Below are 19,848 nucleotides of genomic sequence, written 5' to 3'. Positions count from 1 at the left end.
GTGCAATTGCTAGATTTTTTTTCTTTTCTTCGTAAATTCTGGCATTCAATAAGTCATCCAAATTGCATCCCTGCAGAGGAAGTTGAATCTAGTACCTCTGTCTTTGCATTAGTTCACATCACAGTGACAGAATGTCAAAAGTAATATAAATACAACAGTGTCCTTTTTGTCAATTTATCAGACAGACTACAGAAAATTTGATTGCAAACATATCAGGGGTTCTGCAAAATTCATTCTCTCGTTAAATAAGCAGTTTTGGGTTTATATTTAAAGATTTTAATTTAGATTATTAGAGTATTTTAATATTGCCCTAAAGAGATTTTCAAAATATTACAAATATTTTTTCCTAAACCTCCATTTTGTAAAGTCATCTTAAAGTAAACAGCTTATGTCTGTAGAATCAGATATTTGATTTCTCCAGATATTGATCCAATTATGGAAACAAAGTAGCAGAAGTAGTGTTTTGCACCAGATAGCACACATTGATAGCAGTGAATAATTTAACCTAAATCTATTGAGCCTTCTGTAACAAAACCATTTCTGTCTAGTATGCAAGTATTTAATTTAGAAATTTTAAAAAAATCAAGAAGACAATCAGCTCCTTAAATGTATAGAATATTTTCAGTGGTCTAATGAAATTACCTAAAAAGTGTATCCTTACAATGCTCAAAGGGTTAACGCAAGGCATTGCATTAAATTAATTTTATAAGGCTAAAACTAAGCACTTTGTATTTATGCTTCTATTCATGGGTTTTTTTCCTTTTTATCACCAAAGTAGCAAAGATACTATAATACCATTCATTAATCTGTTTTTAAATCACAGACAAGATAATTTTCCTGTTCTATGAAGACAAGGATGCAATTTTCAGAAATTTATACTGATCTCTCAAATGAATATTTTAAAATCTGGAATCACTGTCACATGAAGTACCAAAAATACTTACATTATTAAAAAAGTTAATTTTTCACCAGTTTTTTTCATGAGTATAAAAGTTTATTTTCTTTTGTAAAACCACTCTATAAATTAAGTTAGATTGCAACGTAGCTCTAACTAATAGAAATGTTTTTCTAAACAATGCTGATATAATTTGGTGAGAAACACAAATATATCAGGTCAGGTCTCCTCCTGTGGAAAATATTTCGATCAGAAGCAGTGTTTCAGACATTTAAAAATTCTTCAGTTTAAATTAAAATGCTTTATAGGCCTATACATTCCTCAGTGACAGTACACCAGCACATTATTTTACACATTAGTGAATTAAAGGCAGAAATGCTGTACATCATCATTTTGTAAGTAAACAATTTAAAGATTCTCCAAATCTTTTAATGGAACATTTTTTAAAAAGTGCACAAAGCATGCTACAGTACAATAATAAAACACAGAAATAGATAACTAAAAAGAGGGATGTAAAAAAACCCCTGATTTACAATGAGAAATATGGAAATGTACCGACAACTTTTCATAAATATAAAACTTGTGAAAATTGGGCCTCGTGTTTTGAAAAAGTAATTCAGCAATACCCATTCCACCACAGTGTTCACTAAGTTATTTGTGCTAATCGTGGAAGTGTCTCTAAAATAATTATTTTGAAATTCACATCAAGATCAGGTAAAATCCAGAAATCATATGAGCCCTTATCTTAAAATGTCTGCCCAGTGGATGCTTGCTACACCTCTTTAGAGCTCTAAAAGAGTTAAGCAGGCTTCAGAGTAGCAATTCAACCACATGCTACACACTATTTAATTTGGACTGAAGTATCCATGTCTCTGTTCTTAAATCATTAACAGTATCCATCTATTAACATTGTGTGTAAATTGTTTCATATGTGTACATTTGATCAAAATTACAGTAAATTTAAAAGCAAAGAACAAAAATCTCAAACCTGTATATATACACAGCAGCTTGCAGCAACTTAATTCTTTTAAATGTTTGTTAAAGTTGGGAAAATGTTACTCAAAAATTTAAGAGAATAATCTGTTGATAAGCATAGAAATACAAACTCCATTCTGTTATCTGAATCAGAGATAGTTCCAATTTATTTTGATAACTATTGTTAGAATCCATGATACATATTCTATCTTTGCATGCATATATTTTGTTTTCTTTTTGCACTGTTCATTTTATTTTACTTGTTCAAATCTTATAATGGAAAATAAAAGGGAGCAATTATTTATCATGGGTTAGGTTTTAGGAATTTTAGTGAAGGGTGCTGATTTCTAAGGGAAAAAACAGGATGTAGTAGTATTTGGGAAAACAAAATTGATGAGGATTCAGTGCACAGGTGAATTTAGAGATAAATAAACATACACCTCATTTGCAGTTTTTGTCAAGACATAAAACATCTAATGACATCAGTAGGAATTGTGCCTACATAGAATGGAGCAGGATGGATTGGCCTCCAAATTCTGCTAAACAATTTACAAATAACTTTGTACATCAGAAAATGTTAGGACATCTTAGTTGATCTGTAACTGTCCTTGGAGCATATGAAAACTCTAGCACAAATTTCTTTGCTAAAAATACTCTGTTCATTTCATGTGCTGTTCACCCGTTTGGTATATATGACTTAAAAACATCAACCCACAGTCATACTAGATAAAACAAAAGACTCTCTAAATTTTTTATACAGTCCTTTCTATAAAATGAATTTTTTTATTCTCTCCTTTGCTTATTTTGCTTTTATTTATTTATTTTCACTATTTCAGCTTAGCAAATCCATGTGTCTGCTTTAAAAATAATGAAAATGCTTAAAATAATCAGACAAAATGCTTGATGTCAATTAATATGGACTGTATAAACTATCACTCTAAGATGTAATCATTAAAACATAGCATCAGGCTGACACCCTACCACATATACAAATTGAAAATATGTGCTGCATTATGTACCTGCTCATTTATTTAATCTGATTTTTTAAGGTTAAAATCTGACAAGGGTTTAAAAATATATAATCATGCTTATGACTAGGGTCCATTTACTTTGTTAACAGCATTTGAAGTTGATATTAAAGCTAGTTTTGCTTTTCAAGTTCCCAAGTAAATTTTATTTGCAATAAAGTGAAATTCAGTTAGAAACAAGAAAAATACTATCAATTTTAAAAGGGATTTTAAAATCACTTAATAATAACCCTCCCTTTTATTTCTTTGAAGACTATGTAATCTGCCCTTAATACCTAGGAAATTTGAAAGTGACAGGCACACCTTGTTGAATAATTTATTAAGAATAACAAAAAGTACTGAATCTTAGCTTCAGTTCTGTTTAAGGCACCATGTAGTAGCCGAGGTACAATGATCCCTGATGTACATTCTTAAATGGCAATGGTCCATCTAGCTACCTATTCAAATTCAATGCAATCGGGAATAAGTACAAGTGAGGTGTGCCAGTTACACTACCTTATTAAATTTTTGTAAAAATTTAAATTCATTTTAATAATCAGGAAATATATTTTGAAAAGAAAATTATGCAGGTTGCTACATTCCTTGCATTCTATAAATTATAATTTATGAAAGCAGCAGATTGAACTAGTAGTAGGAAAAGACTTGGAACAGAAGAAAGTAATCCAAAAGGAATGTTTTTCTGTATGTCCAGTTCAGCATAAGTAGCATGTACACTTAAAAAAATCAAGTCACTTCTTTCTTTCAGCTACAGTATCACTCAACAACCAAAAGCATCTGTGCAGTGGTCTCAAATATATAATCAGTAGTCTCCAAAACCAGAGGAACTGGCATGCAAATAAAATCTGGAGCTGTTAATTTTAAAGGAAGCTTATATTGTTTTCATGGTGATCTGGTGATCAGATAATTAGTTATGCCTACAAGTGTACACATTACCACATTTTTACAATTCACTCATTCTACATTTGTAAATGAAACAAAACCACTTCCTCCTTACAGAAAGAAAACAGTAATCTTTCCATCCCTCCAACACTGATAAAAATACCCCGAATATTCACAATTTCATCAAAATAATGTCTTCTAGTTCTGCTCAATGAAAAGCACCTTTTACAACAAATTTGATGCATCTGCTGTCAAATGAGTATACCTCCAGTATAAGTCAAAGAAAGTATTTCTTTTAATATTTCACAGAAGTGCATCTAATTAAAAACCTATGCATATGAAATCATTATGACAAATAATTAACATTAAAATATTTTTAAACTATGAAAAAAATAAGTTATTTTAAGAGGACAAAAGCATTAACATTAAAAGCTTGGCAAAAATTTTCCTAGACACTTGAAACTAGGAAAACTCATAATAGCGAGTAACCAATGTAAAATGATTTCACTTACAAATGTTTTTTTAAACATCTGGCAAAATGCATACACCCATTTCATTTCACAACTCCAATAAAAGGTAATGTTCATCACAGCTAAAGTTTGATAAGTTAACTTTCAGACCTGTTCTCCCCCCCACCCCAAGTTAAGTCCAGCATCAACAGGGCTAATGTAGTTGGGGGGATGCTTCAATATTAGACTGCAGTATATGTATTTCCAGTAGCACTGCATTGTCTGATAGTCTGAGTATTTGTAACAATGTGCTCATTATGAAGTGGATTCAGAAGGCTCTGCTCTACTCCACTCTCAAGCACTGGCTGCTGCATGCAGCCCACCTGAAATGCCTGGTTTAGTTCTGTTTTCTCCCTCTTGGCTTGTGGCTCTCCATTTTCATCCAACTCTTCTTCTATTTCGCTTTCAACTTCACTGCCCTCATCTGCACAGAAAAACAACCAAGAAAAAAATAGCACAAAGGGAAAAAAATCTAAATACAAGGTCCTTTATTTTGCAAATAATGTGAAATATGAAAATACAGGGAAGTGTAGCAACCTGATAAAGGAGAAACTGAAAGCTTAACATTATATTGGGAAAAGTCAATAAATACTACAGATAAATAGGGTAACGAACTCTCTCTAATGTTATCTCATATTACTGATAAGGAAACTGAACTGAAGGGAGGTTGACTTGCTCCAAATCATACAATCAGTGTAAGAATGGAGACAAATTAAACCTTCAATGTACAAAGAGGACATAAACTCATTTCTTACTATATCCTTCAGTAACAATTAACAAGTTATTTGGCAAGTGCTTGGACCCACTTTTGCCATCTTCACTTATTAAATCCATCATTCACTACAAATGTAGGTACATGTAAATGCTCATCATATCTTCCTTTTCCCAACTGTCCATCCCCTTCAACACTCTCATCAGGATATACAGCTAAAATCCATGTGAAATTTTGAAAATTTCTTGTGTAAATAATAAACATTTTAAAAAATCTAATTAATAATCTAGAGTGTTCTAGTCATTATTATATACTATAGATTATGCCCATATAATAGTAATATGCACATAATTAAAATTATGATACAACTTTAGAGTCTGTTTTACTATATTTTAAAAAATAAGGAGTTGTTTTGCTCCAAGAGATGTGTTAGTTCTATATAAAATTATACATTTGAGAGATTTGACTGCTTACCTTTATCCATATTTCCAGGGGATATAGCATTTAAATCACCAAACTGCAAAATAAATAAGAAAAAGTGTGGACGCAGTCCTACAAAAATATGACCTTAGATTATCTATGATGAAGCCAGTACTATGCTCCAAAGACTTGTGGCTAGTATGAAAGTATATGCACGTGACTGCAGTCACGTCCACCAGTTCATTTTCCATTCCATCATATTCATGTTCGTATTAAGTAAATTAACATTAAAATAAAAAATCCTCAGCAATTGAAACAATTGAATATAAACTTAAGTATATGTTTTTGCTTCTTTAGAGTGACTTATGTCAAGGCTTCTGTTGCTTTGAGTGAGATATTTCTGATGTAGAATGCCAGAAAATATGACTGGTGTCCATTTTTAAACTACAATATTTTAATCAAAAGCTCTTTAAAAGTTCCCTTGAGAAGGTGTGTCACTAAAGCCAGTTATAGTGCAGCAAAACTATATGTAAGGTAAATAAATGGCACCGCTGAAAATAGGATTTACAGTTATTACAGCATGTTCTGCTAACTAGTTTACTTATACAAAAAGCAAAGTGAAAAGTTGTTCACAAGTAAAAAATGCAACCTTCCTTCTTCCCTTTCCTTGTCTGAGTCATCTACCCTTCTCTTAAATGAGAAGCAGTAGAGCATAATTTGATGAGTGAATCTCAAATGAAAGGAGTACAATATTTAGATAAATATATTTCTAACCATATCTGATTCAGTCCTTTCCAGAAATGCAGAAAAATAAAACTTCAGTGAACACTAAACCAGCATAAGCAGCAGCAGCTCTGTCTTTCCAGGTTCCCTCACACATACTCCCTCCTCACCTCCTCATACCCATCCTTTCACCTTAAGCGTTCGCATGGCCATGCAAAGAACCACGGCAGAACTGAGACAAGAAAAAAACCCTCACAATTTTAATGGGATTATTTTGCACAGGATGAATTCTCTGTTCCAGTTAATGACAGGAATGCCTGAGTACTTGTGCCAGCATCAATGTCTAAAGCTAAGGGATTGGGAGAGGAGGAAACATTGTTTTTCTCAGCTGCAAAGCCCATTTATACTGGCTTTAAGTGTTTGTCAAACTAGCCTTAGTCCTTCCCATTTCATGTCAACCACAGCCAGTAAATGCAGAGAAACACAAGAAGTCAAGCATATTTACATCATCTTCCCTGTTCCCCTCTCACCTCTAAAAGCTTTAGATTACATATTTTCTCTCTAAGATCATACTCATTACATTTACCAAAACATTACATGAAATTCCACAGTACACCAAAACCATTATGTTTAGCATATACCATGTTTGTCAAGAAAAGAATGTAGCAATGCTACACTTTTTCAATACTTTGCTAATGGCAGAGTTTAATCAAATATCTAATCAGAAATAACCATTTATTTTTTTCTAAAACATATCATATCAATCAAACTATAAATTATGCTGACTCTTCATCTTTATGAAAAATTACATTTTTATAATATTTAATGATACTATTTAATATATCCTGAGGTAAGAATGATAAATCATGCAAGGTGTCTTACAACTTAATAGTAACATAAAACATGATATAGTCAAGTATAAAAGCATTAAGCTTCAGTCTAGTGAACCATCTATCATATGTCCACATCTATCCATTTTCTAGCACTTTAAAAGTACAATTTCTTGATGATGACTCCTAAGATAATGTAAATTCTTAAGAGCAACGTTCTTAAGAGCAACGAAGCTGGTGAGGGGGCTGGAGAACAAGTCTTATGAGGAGCGGCTGAGAGAGCTGGGGTTGTTTAGCCTGGAGAAGAGGAGGCTGAGGGGAGACCTTATTACTCTCTACAACTACCTGAAAGGAGGTTGTGGAGAGGAGGGAGCTGGCCTCTTCTCCCAAGTGACTGAGGACAGGACAAGGGGGAATGGCCTCAAGCTCCGCCAGGGGAGGTTCAGGCTGGATATCAGAAAAAAATTCTTCACAGAAAGAGTCATTGGGCACTGGAACAGGCTGCCCAGGGAGGTGGTCGAGTCACCTTCCCTGGAGGTGTTTAAGGAACGGATTGATGAAGTGCTTAGGGACATGGTTTAAGGGAGTGTTTGGAATGGTTGGACTCGATGATCCAGTGGGTCCTTTCCAACCTGGTGATTCTATGATTCTATGATTCTTAAGCAACTCACACAAAATAAACAGTTAGGTAAGCTACTGAAAAACAAAAAGATCTGAGGTAAACAGTTTGCAAATGCCATGGGAACATATAAGACAGTGATTCTGAATCGAGACTTTTGCTCTGTTTATTTTTAACAAAATACATTGAAATATAGGCATGAAAATATGCCATTTTCCAATCCTGCAAGTACTTCTGTGCTACTTTCATTTCATGCGTGTTTTTTGTTGGTCCTAGTTAACAGCCAAAAAAACCCAAAACATTTAAACACTTAAGGAAAACACCTTCTTCCCCCTTTCCCAGGCTCAATTTCACTCCAGGCACCTCTCTTCCCTCTGTGTTACTGTCACAAGTTACACGCGATCCCCTCAGTGAGGCAATGGGTGGTACAGGGGGGCTTTTGGTCAGTACATAGCATTTTTTCACTGCCATTCCTTCCTTTTCACACTTTTCCTCTGTTCCTGCGTGGATTCTCCACAGGCTGCATTTCCTTTGAGAATTTCCCTCTGCTCTGGAGGTTCTCCACAGGCTGCAGGGAATATCTGCTCCGCCATGGAGTATCTCCTACTGCTCTGACCTTGATGTTCCCTCTGCTGTTTCTTACTCTCTTTTATTCCCTCTTCCTTGCCTGTCTGGTCTTTTCTGTTCTTTCTTAAATATGTTTTCACAGTGTCATGCAAAATTTTGCTGATTGGCTCAGCTTCAGCCTGTGGTGGGTCCATTGCCAAGCTGACTAGAACTGGCTTTTCCCAGCACAGGGCAGTCCCTTGCCTCTTCTCACAGAGGCTACCCCTACAGACCCCGCCCTGTAATCCCCCCCCCAAGCCTTGCCACATACAACCAATACACGTGAACAGTACCACTGAAGCAAAACTAACTTCTGCACATGAGCCACCCTTATGAATTCAATGGGACTATTCATTTGTGTAAATATTTGTGTTGGAATTTTAAGTATGTGTAGATATATGTAAATAGATCCCTGAAAGCAATTTTCCTATTATTCTGTTTCTTTATTATTTTAATATAATTTCATATTCCAGAACTCAAAAAAAAAGAAGGTTTCTACCTAGTAGGTTGATCTACTTTTCTTTTTTTTTTTTTAGTATTCTGAAAAACAATCAGCCAAGGAAACATGGATTAAGGTATATAACCCAAATTCGAAGATGCCAATGTAATTGCAACTCAGTCTGCAACAGTTACATTACAAAATGTCCCATAGCTCCATATAAAGGTTAAAAAAAATTGTAGATGCATATTCTAATTGATCACTAAATCCACCAATCCATCATCTTACCTCTCCCATAATTGCGATAGGCGTCTCTCCTGTTGCCTGAGCAACACGATGTTCTACTAAGTAAAACATGTACTCATCATAAAGCAAGCGGATCAGATGGAAAGAGCCAAAGCTAGCAGCACTGCGTAAGGTTAAATCTCGAATCACCATTGAGCTATTTAAATATGGGGGAAAAAAATTATGAAATAAATAACACAATTCTTTAATAATTTATTCATATGGAACATGCACTTCATGAATAATATTTTTTAAAGTAATGCTATCCACAAACAGCTGATTTATGGTGTCTTCAGAAAGAAATGTCCAGGAAAGACAGTTAATTGCCTCTCCTCTTTTTCTCAAAGCATGGTTGGAGACCACATTACACAACTAGAAGCTAAATTTTCAAAAAGACAAGAAGAGTTTTGTTTTCCTATATGCACAATTAGCAATATGAGAACTCATGTAAAAAAATTACTTAGTGGAAGTATGCTATTTGTTACAATTTTAAATAATAAAATTATATTAAGATTATTTAATTTTAAACAAAGTAGTCCATTAAAATATTGTCTGTTGTGCTTATATTGCTAGTTCAAAGGTTTTAATTGGTATGTTTTTTAAACTTTTAAAATGAAATTAAATGTATGATAAGGTGTATACCTTATAATTGTTATTATAATTAATATATTCAATAATAATTATAAGTATTATAAGGTGTATACCTTATAACAGAAAAATGCAGATTGTGGATGAAAACATTCATATGATACCCTCAGAAAGTAGATGCTACTGTGTACCATTTTGGAAAAAAACTAGCTTTACTATGATAACTAATACAATATTTGTCTTGATGTTTTTACACATAAAGAAATATTTTGTTTTCCCTGCATAATAAAAATAGAAGCCATGGTATTTAAATAAATAGTATTAAGAACATCTGCTTTAAAATTGTATAGCTATTCAATTGAAAATGTTTCACAGCATGTTTCCAAATCAGGATAAAATTCTAACCACATTCATTACATTTGCACAAGGCTTTTAAAATAATATAGAAAAATCATTTAATCCACTGCTGAGTTGCACATAGCCCTATGTTTAATATTAACACTAATCTTTCAGGGGGTGGAGGGGTCTTCATCTCTTGGGAACTATTGTCTGATACTAATTTTGTCAACATTACTGCAGCATAGAGTTCAGTAAATAATAAAATAACTAAAATAATTTACAAGACTATTAAGAACTACCTGTAGAATGACCATTTTAAAAGAAATTGCCGTGCTGCTTTAGGAAAGCTGGGTCTTCCTTCGTATGGTTTCAATGCTTGCATCATTACATTATCAAGCCAGGTAGCCCACTGTTCCAGAGTGCTCTGCTGCTGAAGAGTCATCTTGAAATCTGTTTCTAGTCTTTGAACCATATTGTCATCACATTGACACACCCAGGAAGCCTGTTCCTGTTACAACACATGGCAAACGTGAAAGCCAAACACAAAATACAAATTATTCTTAAAGACTGAACAATTAAATGAAAAGGATTAAATACCTTTATTAGGCAAACTAATGAGTATTTTTATGCCACTTTCAATTTTGTTGAAAGAAAATGAGAGTAAGGAACCCAAAGTATAAAAATGGGCAACAACTAAGGCACACACACAAAAAAATACAATGGAAAAGCCACAAATACATTGCAATGTTCCATATTAATTTTCATGAAAGAATTTTCAACTTCCCTCATTCATAATTCATCTGTAAAAATTTCAGGAATTGTCAGGCTTGGGACTACAGAAACAAGGAGTGGAAAGGGCAGTCAAGTGGAAGTTGAGAGAGTAAGAAATAAAAAGGGTCCAAGAAACCAAAGTACTATGATTCCTATTGCTTTGAATTAAAACTGAATATAATTTTTGTTACATTTTTCAATTACCTCACTTAAGAAAATATTTGTTTTATATGCAAAAAGGGTTGTTACATTTATCCATAGTCTGCAGTATATTGTGCATTGTTTAATGAGTAATATAAATAGCACACAACTGGACAAGCACAGTCCATGTACAATAAAAAGCAATTCACAGTATTAGCAGTATTTTTAAGTTTAAATAAGACCAATAGGACAGTTATGTTAAATGGAACTTAGAGAAAACCAATATCAATTTAATATAGACTATATTCTTAAACTCTAGCTATCACGTGCCAAGTTAACATATCAACATTCATAGACCCTATATCTTACCACAGAACAATATTTAATATACCATATTTTTCGTCAGATACTAAATCCTAAGTAGTTTACACAACATTATGCAATATGACTAGACATAAGGAAGAATTGCTTCATGATGAGTATGGTGAGGCACTGGAACAGGTTGCCCAGGGAAGCTGTGGATGCCCCATCCCTGGAGGTGTTCAAGGCCAGGTTGGATAGGGCCTTGGTTAGTCTGATCTGGTGGTACATGTCCCTGCCCATGGCAGGGGGCTTGGAACTAGATGATCTTTAAGGTCCCTTCCAACCCAAACTCTTCTGTGATTCTATGATATAACAATACCTGTGTTGAATTTTATATATTCAAAGGTCTTTGCAACAAGCAAAAAAGAATTTAACTATTGCTAGTAAACTTCTGTTAAGATAAAAATATGTTAAAAAGTTTGTTCATGAAAGATTACAAATGTATGACTAACAGTAATCTGATCCATGTCAGTTAGTTGAGCAACCGGAGAAAAAAGATGATGTTTCTTCTAAGGAGAGGTAAAGGGGAAAATTTTTTCTAAACCTGAGGAAAAAAAATAAATTGATATTTTACAGATAGCTGGAAACTAGTTCTAACCAGTCACTTCGGAAATGCTAGAAATGTAAACACATACAGTTAAAGAAAGTATACTAATGATATTGCCTTTGAAATAAAAATAAATTAAACAATCTGTACTAGAAATAGTGCTGCATGATCAATATTTTTTATGGAAGATCAGAAGCTATGCTACTATCCAAGATTTCATCTTTACGCATTGTTCATGCTGTTCATTGTAGGACAATGTTTGACAGGCAGTGGAAAAACCCAAAGTACAGAACAATTGCTTAAGGGGGATATGTTGGAACTTGTCGGCCACAGACCTTGGATAAGCTAAAAAAAAGAACTTCCCTCAAGAAAAGAAGAACAAGGAGTAACGGCTACGTGGGCTACGTGCAAATGGCATAGCAACCATCTAGATAGGAGGAAATATTGTTACTGTCTAAAGAAGCTAATGTCCTGCAAAAAGAGTAGATATCTGTAGCTATGCAGCAATGCCAAATATTAGCTCATACAGCAATGAACTATGTGGTCTTGTTAACCAATCTGTGATCACCAAGTTTAGGGTAAGAACCAATCAGCGTGTAAAGCGTAGCTTGTAAGTCACTTATAACTAGTATAAATATATGTTAAGAATACAATAAAATCGACATCTTGCTTGCATCAGGCTGTGTCCCGTCTCTCAATCGCGGCAAATTGGTGACCCGACGACGTGATCGATACGTGATCGATACCAGGGCCTATGATCCACCTATCTGAGTGGCATGCTGTGAGTCCCACAGAGCTTTGAATGAGCTGCTGCAAGGAAGCAGGAATTGACCGGTCTCGCTAATCCCTCCACGGAAGAGAGGTGAGCTGTGGGAAACATGGGGAAACCAGGTGTCTTCCCCTGAAAGAGACGTATATGAACTCATGAAAGCCCTTCTTAAGAAACAAGGGAAAAATATTTCTGGGCATGATCTTAAAGTAATACTTAAACGGGTACAGGCAAAAATACCCACTGTAACTGAGTCTACTGTTTTTACGCGGGAACTTTGGGATGATGTGGGGGTTAAACTGTGGGATGCAGCAAGCACAGGGAATGCTGAAGCACAGCGTATGCTCCCTTGGTGGAGGAGTATTTTTGAGACTTTAAAAGTACAAGAAAAGAGCCCCCAAGACAAGGTGAAAGGGGAGGAGGACTCCAATTATCCCTTCGCTATCACCAGTAAAGGATGGACCCTCCGCGGTACCAGAACTGTGCGCCATTGGCTATCCTCCTGAGGAGGATCCCTTTGATCCAGGACCGGTAAACCCTGAAAAGGAGCCAGACCTTAATTCACCTGATCCACATGATACATGGGTTAATATAAGGTGCCAAGCCTTACAAGAGGGAGAATTAGAAATCGCAAAAAACATAGTAGCCCCCGTTATTTATCAAGGGCGGGGGGCTCAGTGGGAGGCTCTTTCTTTTTCGGTAGTTAAGGAGTTGCGCCGTACGGTAAAGGAACATGGTCTCTCTTCGCCGTATTTTACGAGTCTATTGTCCTCTGTTTTTGATACGTATGTCATGACCCCCCATGATTTAAAGTCTCTAGCTCAACTGCTGTTAACGCCCACGCAATATTCCTGGTGGGAGGCTCAGTGGAGAAGGGGGTTACAAACCCTTATTCAGACTTATGCTGGTAACAATAACCCTGACCTAGCTGCACTTACTATTGAACATCTCACTGGTACAGGTCCTCATGCTAATCCTGTGGGTCAGGGTCGCATCCCACGGGAGGCTTTAGAGGCAGCGCGAGGGGAGGCGAAAAAGGCCTTTTTGAAGGTCCCCGATTCCCAAAAACCACAAAAAGCGTTTACTACTATCACCCAGGAACCCCGAGAGCCTTATATGCAATTTATAGATAGATTACAACAGGCTCTTGAATGACAAGTAGATAATGCGGAGGCCCGGGAAATTTTATTGCTGAAACTAGCTGTTGAGAAAGCTAATGTGGATTGTAAGAAGCTGTTAAAATCTCTCCCGAACCCGAACCCTACGTTGCTTGAAATGGTGGAGGCTTGTAACAGAATTGGTACTATGGATCATAAATATGAGACTATGGCTGCTCCTTTTGCGGCCATGCGCGGTCCAATGAGTCCAACAGGACCAGGAAATAATTGTTATGATTGCGGCAAGCCCGGCCATCTGAAAAAAAATTGTCTAAGTACTAATGCTGGAACTCGACCCAAAGCACCTGGAATTTGTCCCAGATGCCGAAAAGGGCACCATTATGCTAATCAATGTCGCTCTAAGTATGATTTTCAGGGACAACCGACACAGGGAAACCGACCACGGAGCGCGGGGCAGCGAGGCGCGCAGACACAAATACCGCAGCCAACCTTCCAAGCCCCTCAGAGGGAAACAGCACCACCTCATGTCTTCACCCAGCAACAACAGGTAGTGCCAGACTGGACCTGGCAACCTCACACACAGTAACATTATTAGATTCTACGGTTCACTTATTATCGACAGATGTCTCGGGACCTTTACCCCCAAGGACTCAAGCATTATTTTTGGGAAGATCATCTACAAACTTAACGGGACTTTTTGTGTTACCAGGTGTCATTGACTCTGATAGCGTTGGTGAAATTAAGATCATGGTGTGGATCCCATTTCCCCTCTGTACGGTGCCAAAAGGTAGTTGTATAGCACAATTGGTATTAATTCCCAGGGGGACGGACACTCCTGATTCTCACCAACCCTATCAAAGGATGGGTGGGTTCGGATCTACAGGGGATCCACAAATCTTGTGGGTGCAGTCTATCTCCCAAAAGCGACTTCTATGTCAATGTACCCTCATTCGCGGGAAACAATAAATAGTGCTTAATGGGATTATTGACACTGGAGCTGATGTTACTGTAATATCTCAGGCCAAATGGCCACCACAATGGCCTTTAGCCAATGTTTCCCAAACATTAGCTGGAATCGGCGGGACTGGTAGCAGTCACCAAAGTCTGGAATTAATCCAAATTCGAGGTCCAGAGGGACACATAGCCTCCATTAAGCCTTTTGTATTGCCTGTTCCGATGATTTTGTGGGGGCGAGATGTGTTGTCCCAGTGGGGGATGTCTATTCAGACCCATTTTTAGATGGGGCCATTGAAGTGCGCGACACCCTGAAAATAACCTGGAGGACTGAGACCCCTATTTGGGTTGATCAATGGCCCCTTCCACTGGAAAAGCTTTGCGCCCTCCAAGAATTAGTTGCCGAACAATTGCTGAAAGGACATATTGTGCCTTCTACCAGTCCTTGGAATGCACCTATTTTTGTTATCAAAAAACAGTCTGGCAAATGGTGCTTACTCCATGACCTTAGAAAAATTAATGACGCTATGAAAGATATGGGGGCCCTACAACCCGGCCTCCCATCCCCCACTACGATCCCTCGAGATTGGCATTTGACTGTAATTGATCTCAAAGATTGTTTTTTCAGTATCCCCCTGCATCCAAATGATGCTCCTAAATTCACTTTTTCTGTTCCAAGTGTTAACATGCAAGCTCCGTTGCAGAGATACCAGTGGGTTGTGCTACCACAAGGAATGAAGAATAGCCCCACAATTTGTCAGTGGTGTGTAGCTAAAGTGCTTAGCCCTGTCAGGGTCGCTGTGCCCAGTGCTTTGCTATATCATTACATGGATGATATTCTAGTGGCTGCACAACACCACGAGGTCATGGAGGAAGCCGTAGCCCTTGTCACGGCCGCTGTTGATTTGGCAGGCCTTTGTATTGCGCCGGAAAAAATTCAAAAAACACCGCCATGGAAGTATTTGGGCTGGCGTATAAGGGCTGAGTCCGTGATCCCACAACCTTTACAGATACGAGCAGATGTAAAAAATTTACACGATGTGCAGAAACTATTAGGAACAATTAACTGGATCCATCCGTTGTTGGGAATTTCTAACACGGACTTAGGTCCGTTATTCAAACTGCTCAAGGGAGACACTGACTTGCGTTCCCACCACAGTCTTGGCCCTGAGACCATTGATTCTTTACAGAAAGTTGCTACAGCAATCAGCTTTAAACAAGTGCATCGGTGGGCTCCCGAGTCCCCTTTTTATCTAATCATTTTAAACCCCGCTCGACAGCCTCATGCTCTGATATTCTAGTGGGATTCTAGAAAATCAGACCCACTGTTGATCATTGAATGGATCTTTTTGCCGAATCAATCCTCAAAAACTATTTTTACTCAGCACAAAATGTTTGCTTGCTTAATCATTAAATCCAGGCAGCGCTTATTAACATTATCAGGAATGGATTTTACTTGCATCTGTCTGCCTGTGGCAAATCTGTATTTGCAATGGCTTTATCAGCAATCAGATGCCTTCACTATGGCACTTACTGACTATACAGGACAACTCACATCCCATCTGCCTTCGCATAAGTTATTCAATGCTGATTTTCAATTAATGCCTAAACCAAAAAAGAGTGACCAACCATTACAAGCCCTCACTGTATTTACAGATGGGTCCAGGAAAACGCATAAGTCAGTTATCTTATGGTGGGATGACCAACATGAACGATGGAACTCAGACATAGACACCGTTCTTGGGTCCCCCCAAATAGTGGAATTGACTGCGGTAGTTCGAGTTTTCCGAAAATGGACCACACCACTTAATCTTGCTACTGATTCTGCTTATGTTGCAGGGATTGTAGAGAGAGCTGAAGCATCTTTGCTGCGTGACCTCTCACATCCTAACCTTTTTGCCTTGTTACAGGAGCTCATCTTTCTTTTGGATTCTCGTCCTCACAACTATTTTGTTATGCATATTAGATCACACACTTTTCTACCTGGCTTTATTGCAGAAGGGAATTGACGAGCCGATCTGTTGACATTACCAGTACAGGTATTGCCTGATCGCATAGCACAAGCTGAACTTAGCCATTCCTTTTTTCACCAGAATGCGGGAAGCCTTAAAAGACAGTTTGGCCTCACCTCTCAGCAAGCATCTAATATCATCGCTGTATGCCCGGATTGCCAAAGACATTCTTTCCCATCGATAGCAGGAGGTATTAATCCCAGAAGACTGCAAAGTTTACAATTATGGCAAACAGATGTAACTCACTATTCGGAGTTTGGTAAACTGAAGTATATTCATTCTTCTATAGATACTTTCTCCGGTGCCTTGTTCGCTTCTTGTCACACAGGAGAAAAGGCACATGACATCCGCAAACATTTGATGCGTACCTTCGCTACTTTGGGTATACCCTTTCAAATAAAAACAGATAATGGACCTGCATACATCTCAACTGCAATGAAGGCGTTCTTTGACTCTTGGGGCATAACCCATATTACCGGTATCCCTCATTCCCCCACAGGTCAATCTTTGATTGAGCGCTCTCACCAATCGCTGAAACGCCTGTTGCAACAACAAAAAGGGGGAATAGGAACTGTTACTCCTGAGGAGCGCTTACAGAAAGCTTTGAATGTTTTAGTTTTTTGAATTTTTCTTTGATAGATAACAAGCCTCCAATTGTTCGACATTTTAATACAGCTGTGTCACTCGAGGCACGAGTCAAAGCCCCGGTATTGGTTCTCGACCCAGAAACAGGTAAGGTCATGGGACCATATCCTCTTGTTACATGGGGCAGAGGTTATGCTTGTGTCTCCACAGAGAACGGCCCCCGATGGATCCCGGCAAAGAATGTGCGACCCTTCCGTGAATCCTTACAACAATCATCTGGTGAAAACCTCAATCATCCTCGGGACCAGTTCCCCGAACAACAATTTGACGAATCCACAGAGGAAGATCGGGATAACAGGGGCTGAACACAGGAAGCATGAAAAAACTGTATGAACCAGGGCAGAAAAACACCCGTCGCTGGAATCACTTGCATCTTATGCAAATCTTGTGAACCTTGGGTTTTGTGTATATGTTATACCTGTGAGAAGAAGTGGTGACGCTGAGCAACTCTCACAAGGCGATGGTGTAAAGACTGTTTAGAAAAAAAAGATTGATGTGGTAAGACTTTTGCTCCCCACAGGACATGAATTATCAGGGAATGATCAATATGTAGGAAAGCGTATAAATTGGGCTAATTTAGTAGAAAAAAAGGGCACGAGAGGCTATTATTTGTAATATAGAGTGCAGTAGAATAAATTTAGTACTTAAACAGGACTGGACTCAAACAAAAGAACGATGCAAGAAACAGTTTGCATGGAAACTCGAAAAGGGACGAAAGGCATTTTTCAATTAGTAATTCTTATTATGATCATGTCAGGAAGCATGTGGAGCTACCCTTTTTTGCCCGCTCTACCTAAAGTTAATATATGGGTGACACTAGCAAATCTCACAGGACAAGACACGTTGTGCCTTGCCACTGCTTCCCCCAGTAATCCATTTTCTACATGTCTGGTGGGATTACCACTGGATAAGTGGCTAACACCTGAGAGTCTCTTGAAAACCCTTTTTTAAAACGGCATATCTAAAAGTGTCGCTGACCTTTGGGATACATGGACCCCATATCTTCCTCCTGCTGCCCTAGAGCCACAGGAAATTGAACTCCTTGGATCAGTGAAAATGGATTTATGTGTCAGGTTTAATTATGTGGGAAAAAATCAATCCAAAGTATGGGATGTTTCTCCCATTCATCCCGTTTTTAGAAATGCTACTGTTTGGTGTCATTATACAGCGATAAAGTTATCCAAATCTAGTAATGTTCCCCTTTTGTTGCCATCAGGAATATTTTTTATTTGTGGGGATAGAGCTTGGCCCATGATCCCTTCTCATATAAAAGGAGGACCGTGTAGCCTTGGACGTCTAACTGTCCTAACCCCCAATACATCTATGATCTTACAACATCACCTTTCCCACAGAGTAAGATGAGGAATTCATGCATACACCTCTGAGTGCGATGACAATGTAAAATTTTGGTCTTATGGCCAGCGTTTCGCTGCCTCTCTCCTATTACCTGGAAGTGCGGCTGCAAAAGCATTAGCAACTCTGGATAAACTCGGCTGTTGGCTTGCAAAACAAATGAACGCTACTAGCAATGCGCTTTCTGGACTTTTATTAGATGTAGACAGTGTGCGACATGCTACCCTTCAAAAGAGAGCTGCAATAGATTTTTTGCTTTTGGCTCAGGGACATGGTTGTGAGGATTTTGAAGGTATGTGTTGTATGAATCTTTCTGATCACTCGGAATCTATTCATGTGAGCATTCAACAGCTCAGGATGGGAGTCTGCAAACTTCAACAAAGTGACAGTTTGGATTGGTTAGATAAACTTTTTGAAGGATGGGGGCTGTCAGGATGGTTAAGGAGTCTTGTAAAAATGATTGTGTATGCTTTGGCTGTCTTTATTCTTTTATTACTTTTTTTACCATGCTTATTGCAATGTCTGCAAGGATTAATGGCACGTTCTTTAAAAAGGATCCTTGTCGTGCAACAGGAAGGGGGAGATGTAGGACAATGTTTGACAGGCAGTGGAAAAACCCAAAGTACAGAACAATTGCTTAAGGGAGATGTGTTGGAACTTTTCGGCCACAGACCTTGGATAAGCTCAGCCACAGACCTTGGATAAGCTAAAAACAAGAACTTCCCTCAAGAAAAGAAGAGCAAGGAGTAACTGCTACGTGGGCTACATGCAAATGGCATAGCAACCATCTAGATAGGAGGAAATATTGTTACTGTCTAAAGAAGCTAATGTCCTGCAAAAAGAGTAGATATCTGTAGTTATGCAGCAATGCCAAATATTAGCTCATACAGCAATGGACTATGTGGTCTTGTTAACCAATCTGTGATCACCAAGTTTAAGGTAAGAACCAATCAGCGTGTAACGCGTGGCTTGTAAGTCACTTATAACTTGTATAAATACATGTTAAGAATACAATAAAATCGACATCTTGCTTGCATCAGGCTGTGTCCTGTCTCTCAATCGCGGCAGTTCATTATAAGAACACATGTACTCTACACTTTCATCTGCATCAAATAAAAATTGGCAGAATGCATAGTCTGAACGATAAGAAGCCTTCAGAGAAAATGGAAATTTATAATGGTTCTGAGGTTTTATTTTCCTTGTGGCCAAAGTGTAAGCTGGAAAGTTTCAACTGAATCACTGCATATACATACAAAAAACAGTAAAATGGTCTCGCTTTGCTTTCTTGATGGAATAATAAGAACTAACAATAAAAATAAATTTGGGGG

General features: G+C 37.6%; 1 protein-coding gene across 1 annotated transcript in view; it reads right to left on the bottom strand.

Moving 5' to 3' along the window:
* Nucleotides 1-4,468: 4,468 nt before the first annotated feature.
* The window catches only part of LOC128850303 (transcription factor RFX3-like), a 116,604-nt gene continuing 101,224 nt past the window's right edge, over nucleotides 4,469-19,848 (bottom strand). The window contains exons 13-16 of the mRNA XM_054053340.1: nucleotides 10,147-10,355; nucleotides 8,924-9,077; nucleotides 5,473-5,515; nucleotides 4,469-4,710 (exon numbers count right to left, since the gene is read on the bottom strand). Of these exons, the coding sequence (XP_053909315.1) occupies nucleotides 4,469-4,710; nucleotides 5,473-5,515; nucleotides 8,924-9,077; nucleotides 10,147-10,355 (648 nt within the window). The remainder of the gene's footprint in view (nucleotides 4,711-5,472; nucleotides 5,516-8,923; nucleotides 9,078-10,146; nucleotides 10,356-19,848) is intronic.

The sequence above is a fragment of the Cuculus canorus genome, chromosome W (assembly GCF_017976375.1).
Source record: "Cuculus canorus isolate bCucCan1 chromosome W, bCucCan1.pri, whole genome shotgun sequence".
In the NCBI taxonomy this organism is placed as follows: Eukaryota; Metazoa; Chordata; class Aves; order Cuculiformes; family Cuculidae; genus Cuculus; species Cuculus canorus.
This window is presented reverse-complemented; position numbering and strand designations above follow the sequence as displayed.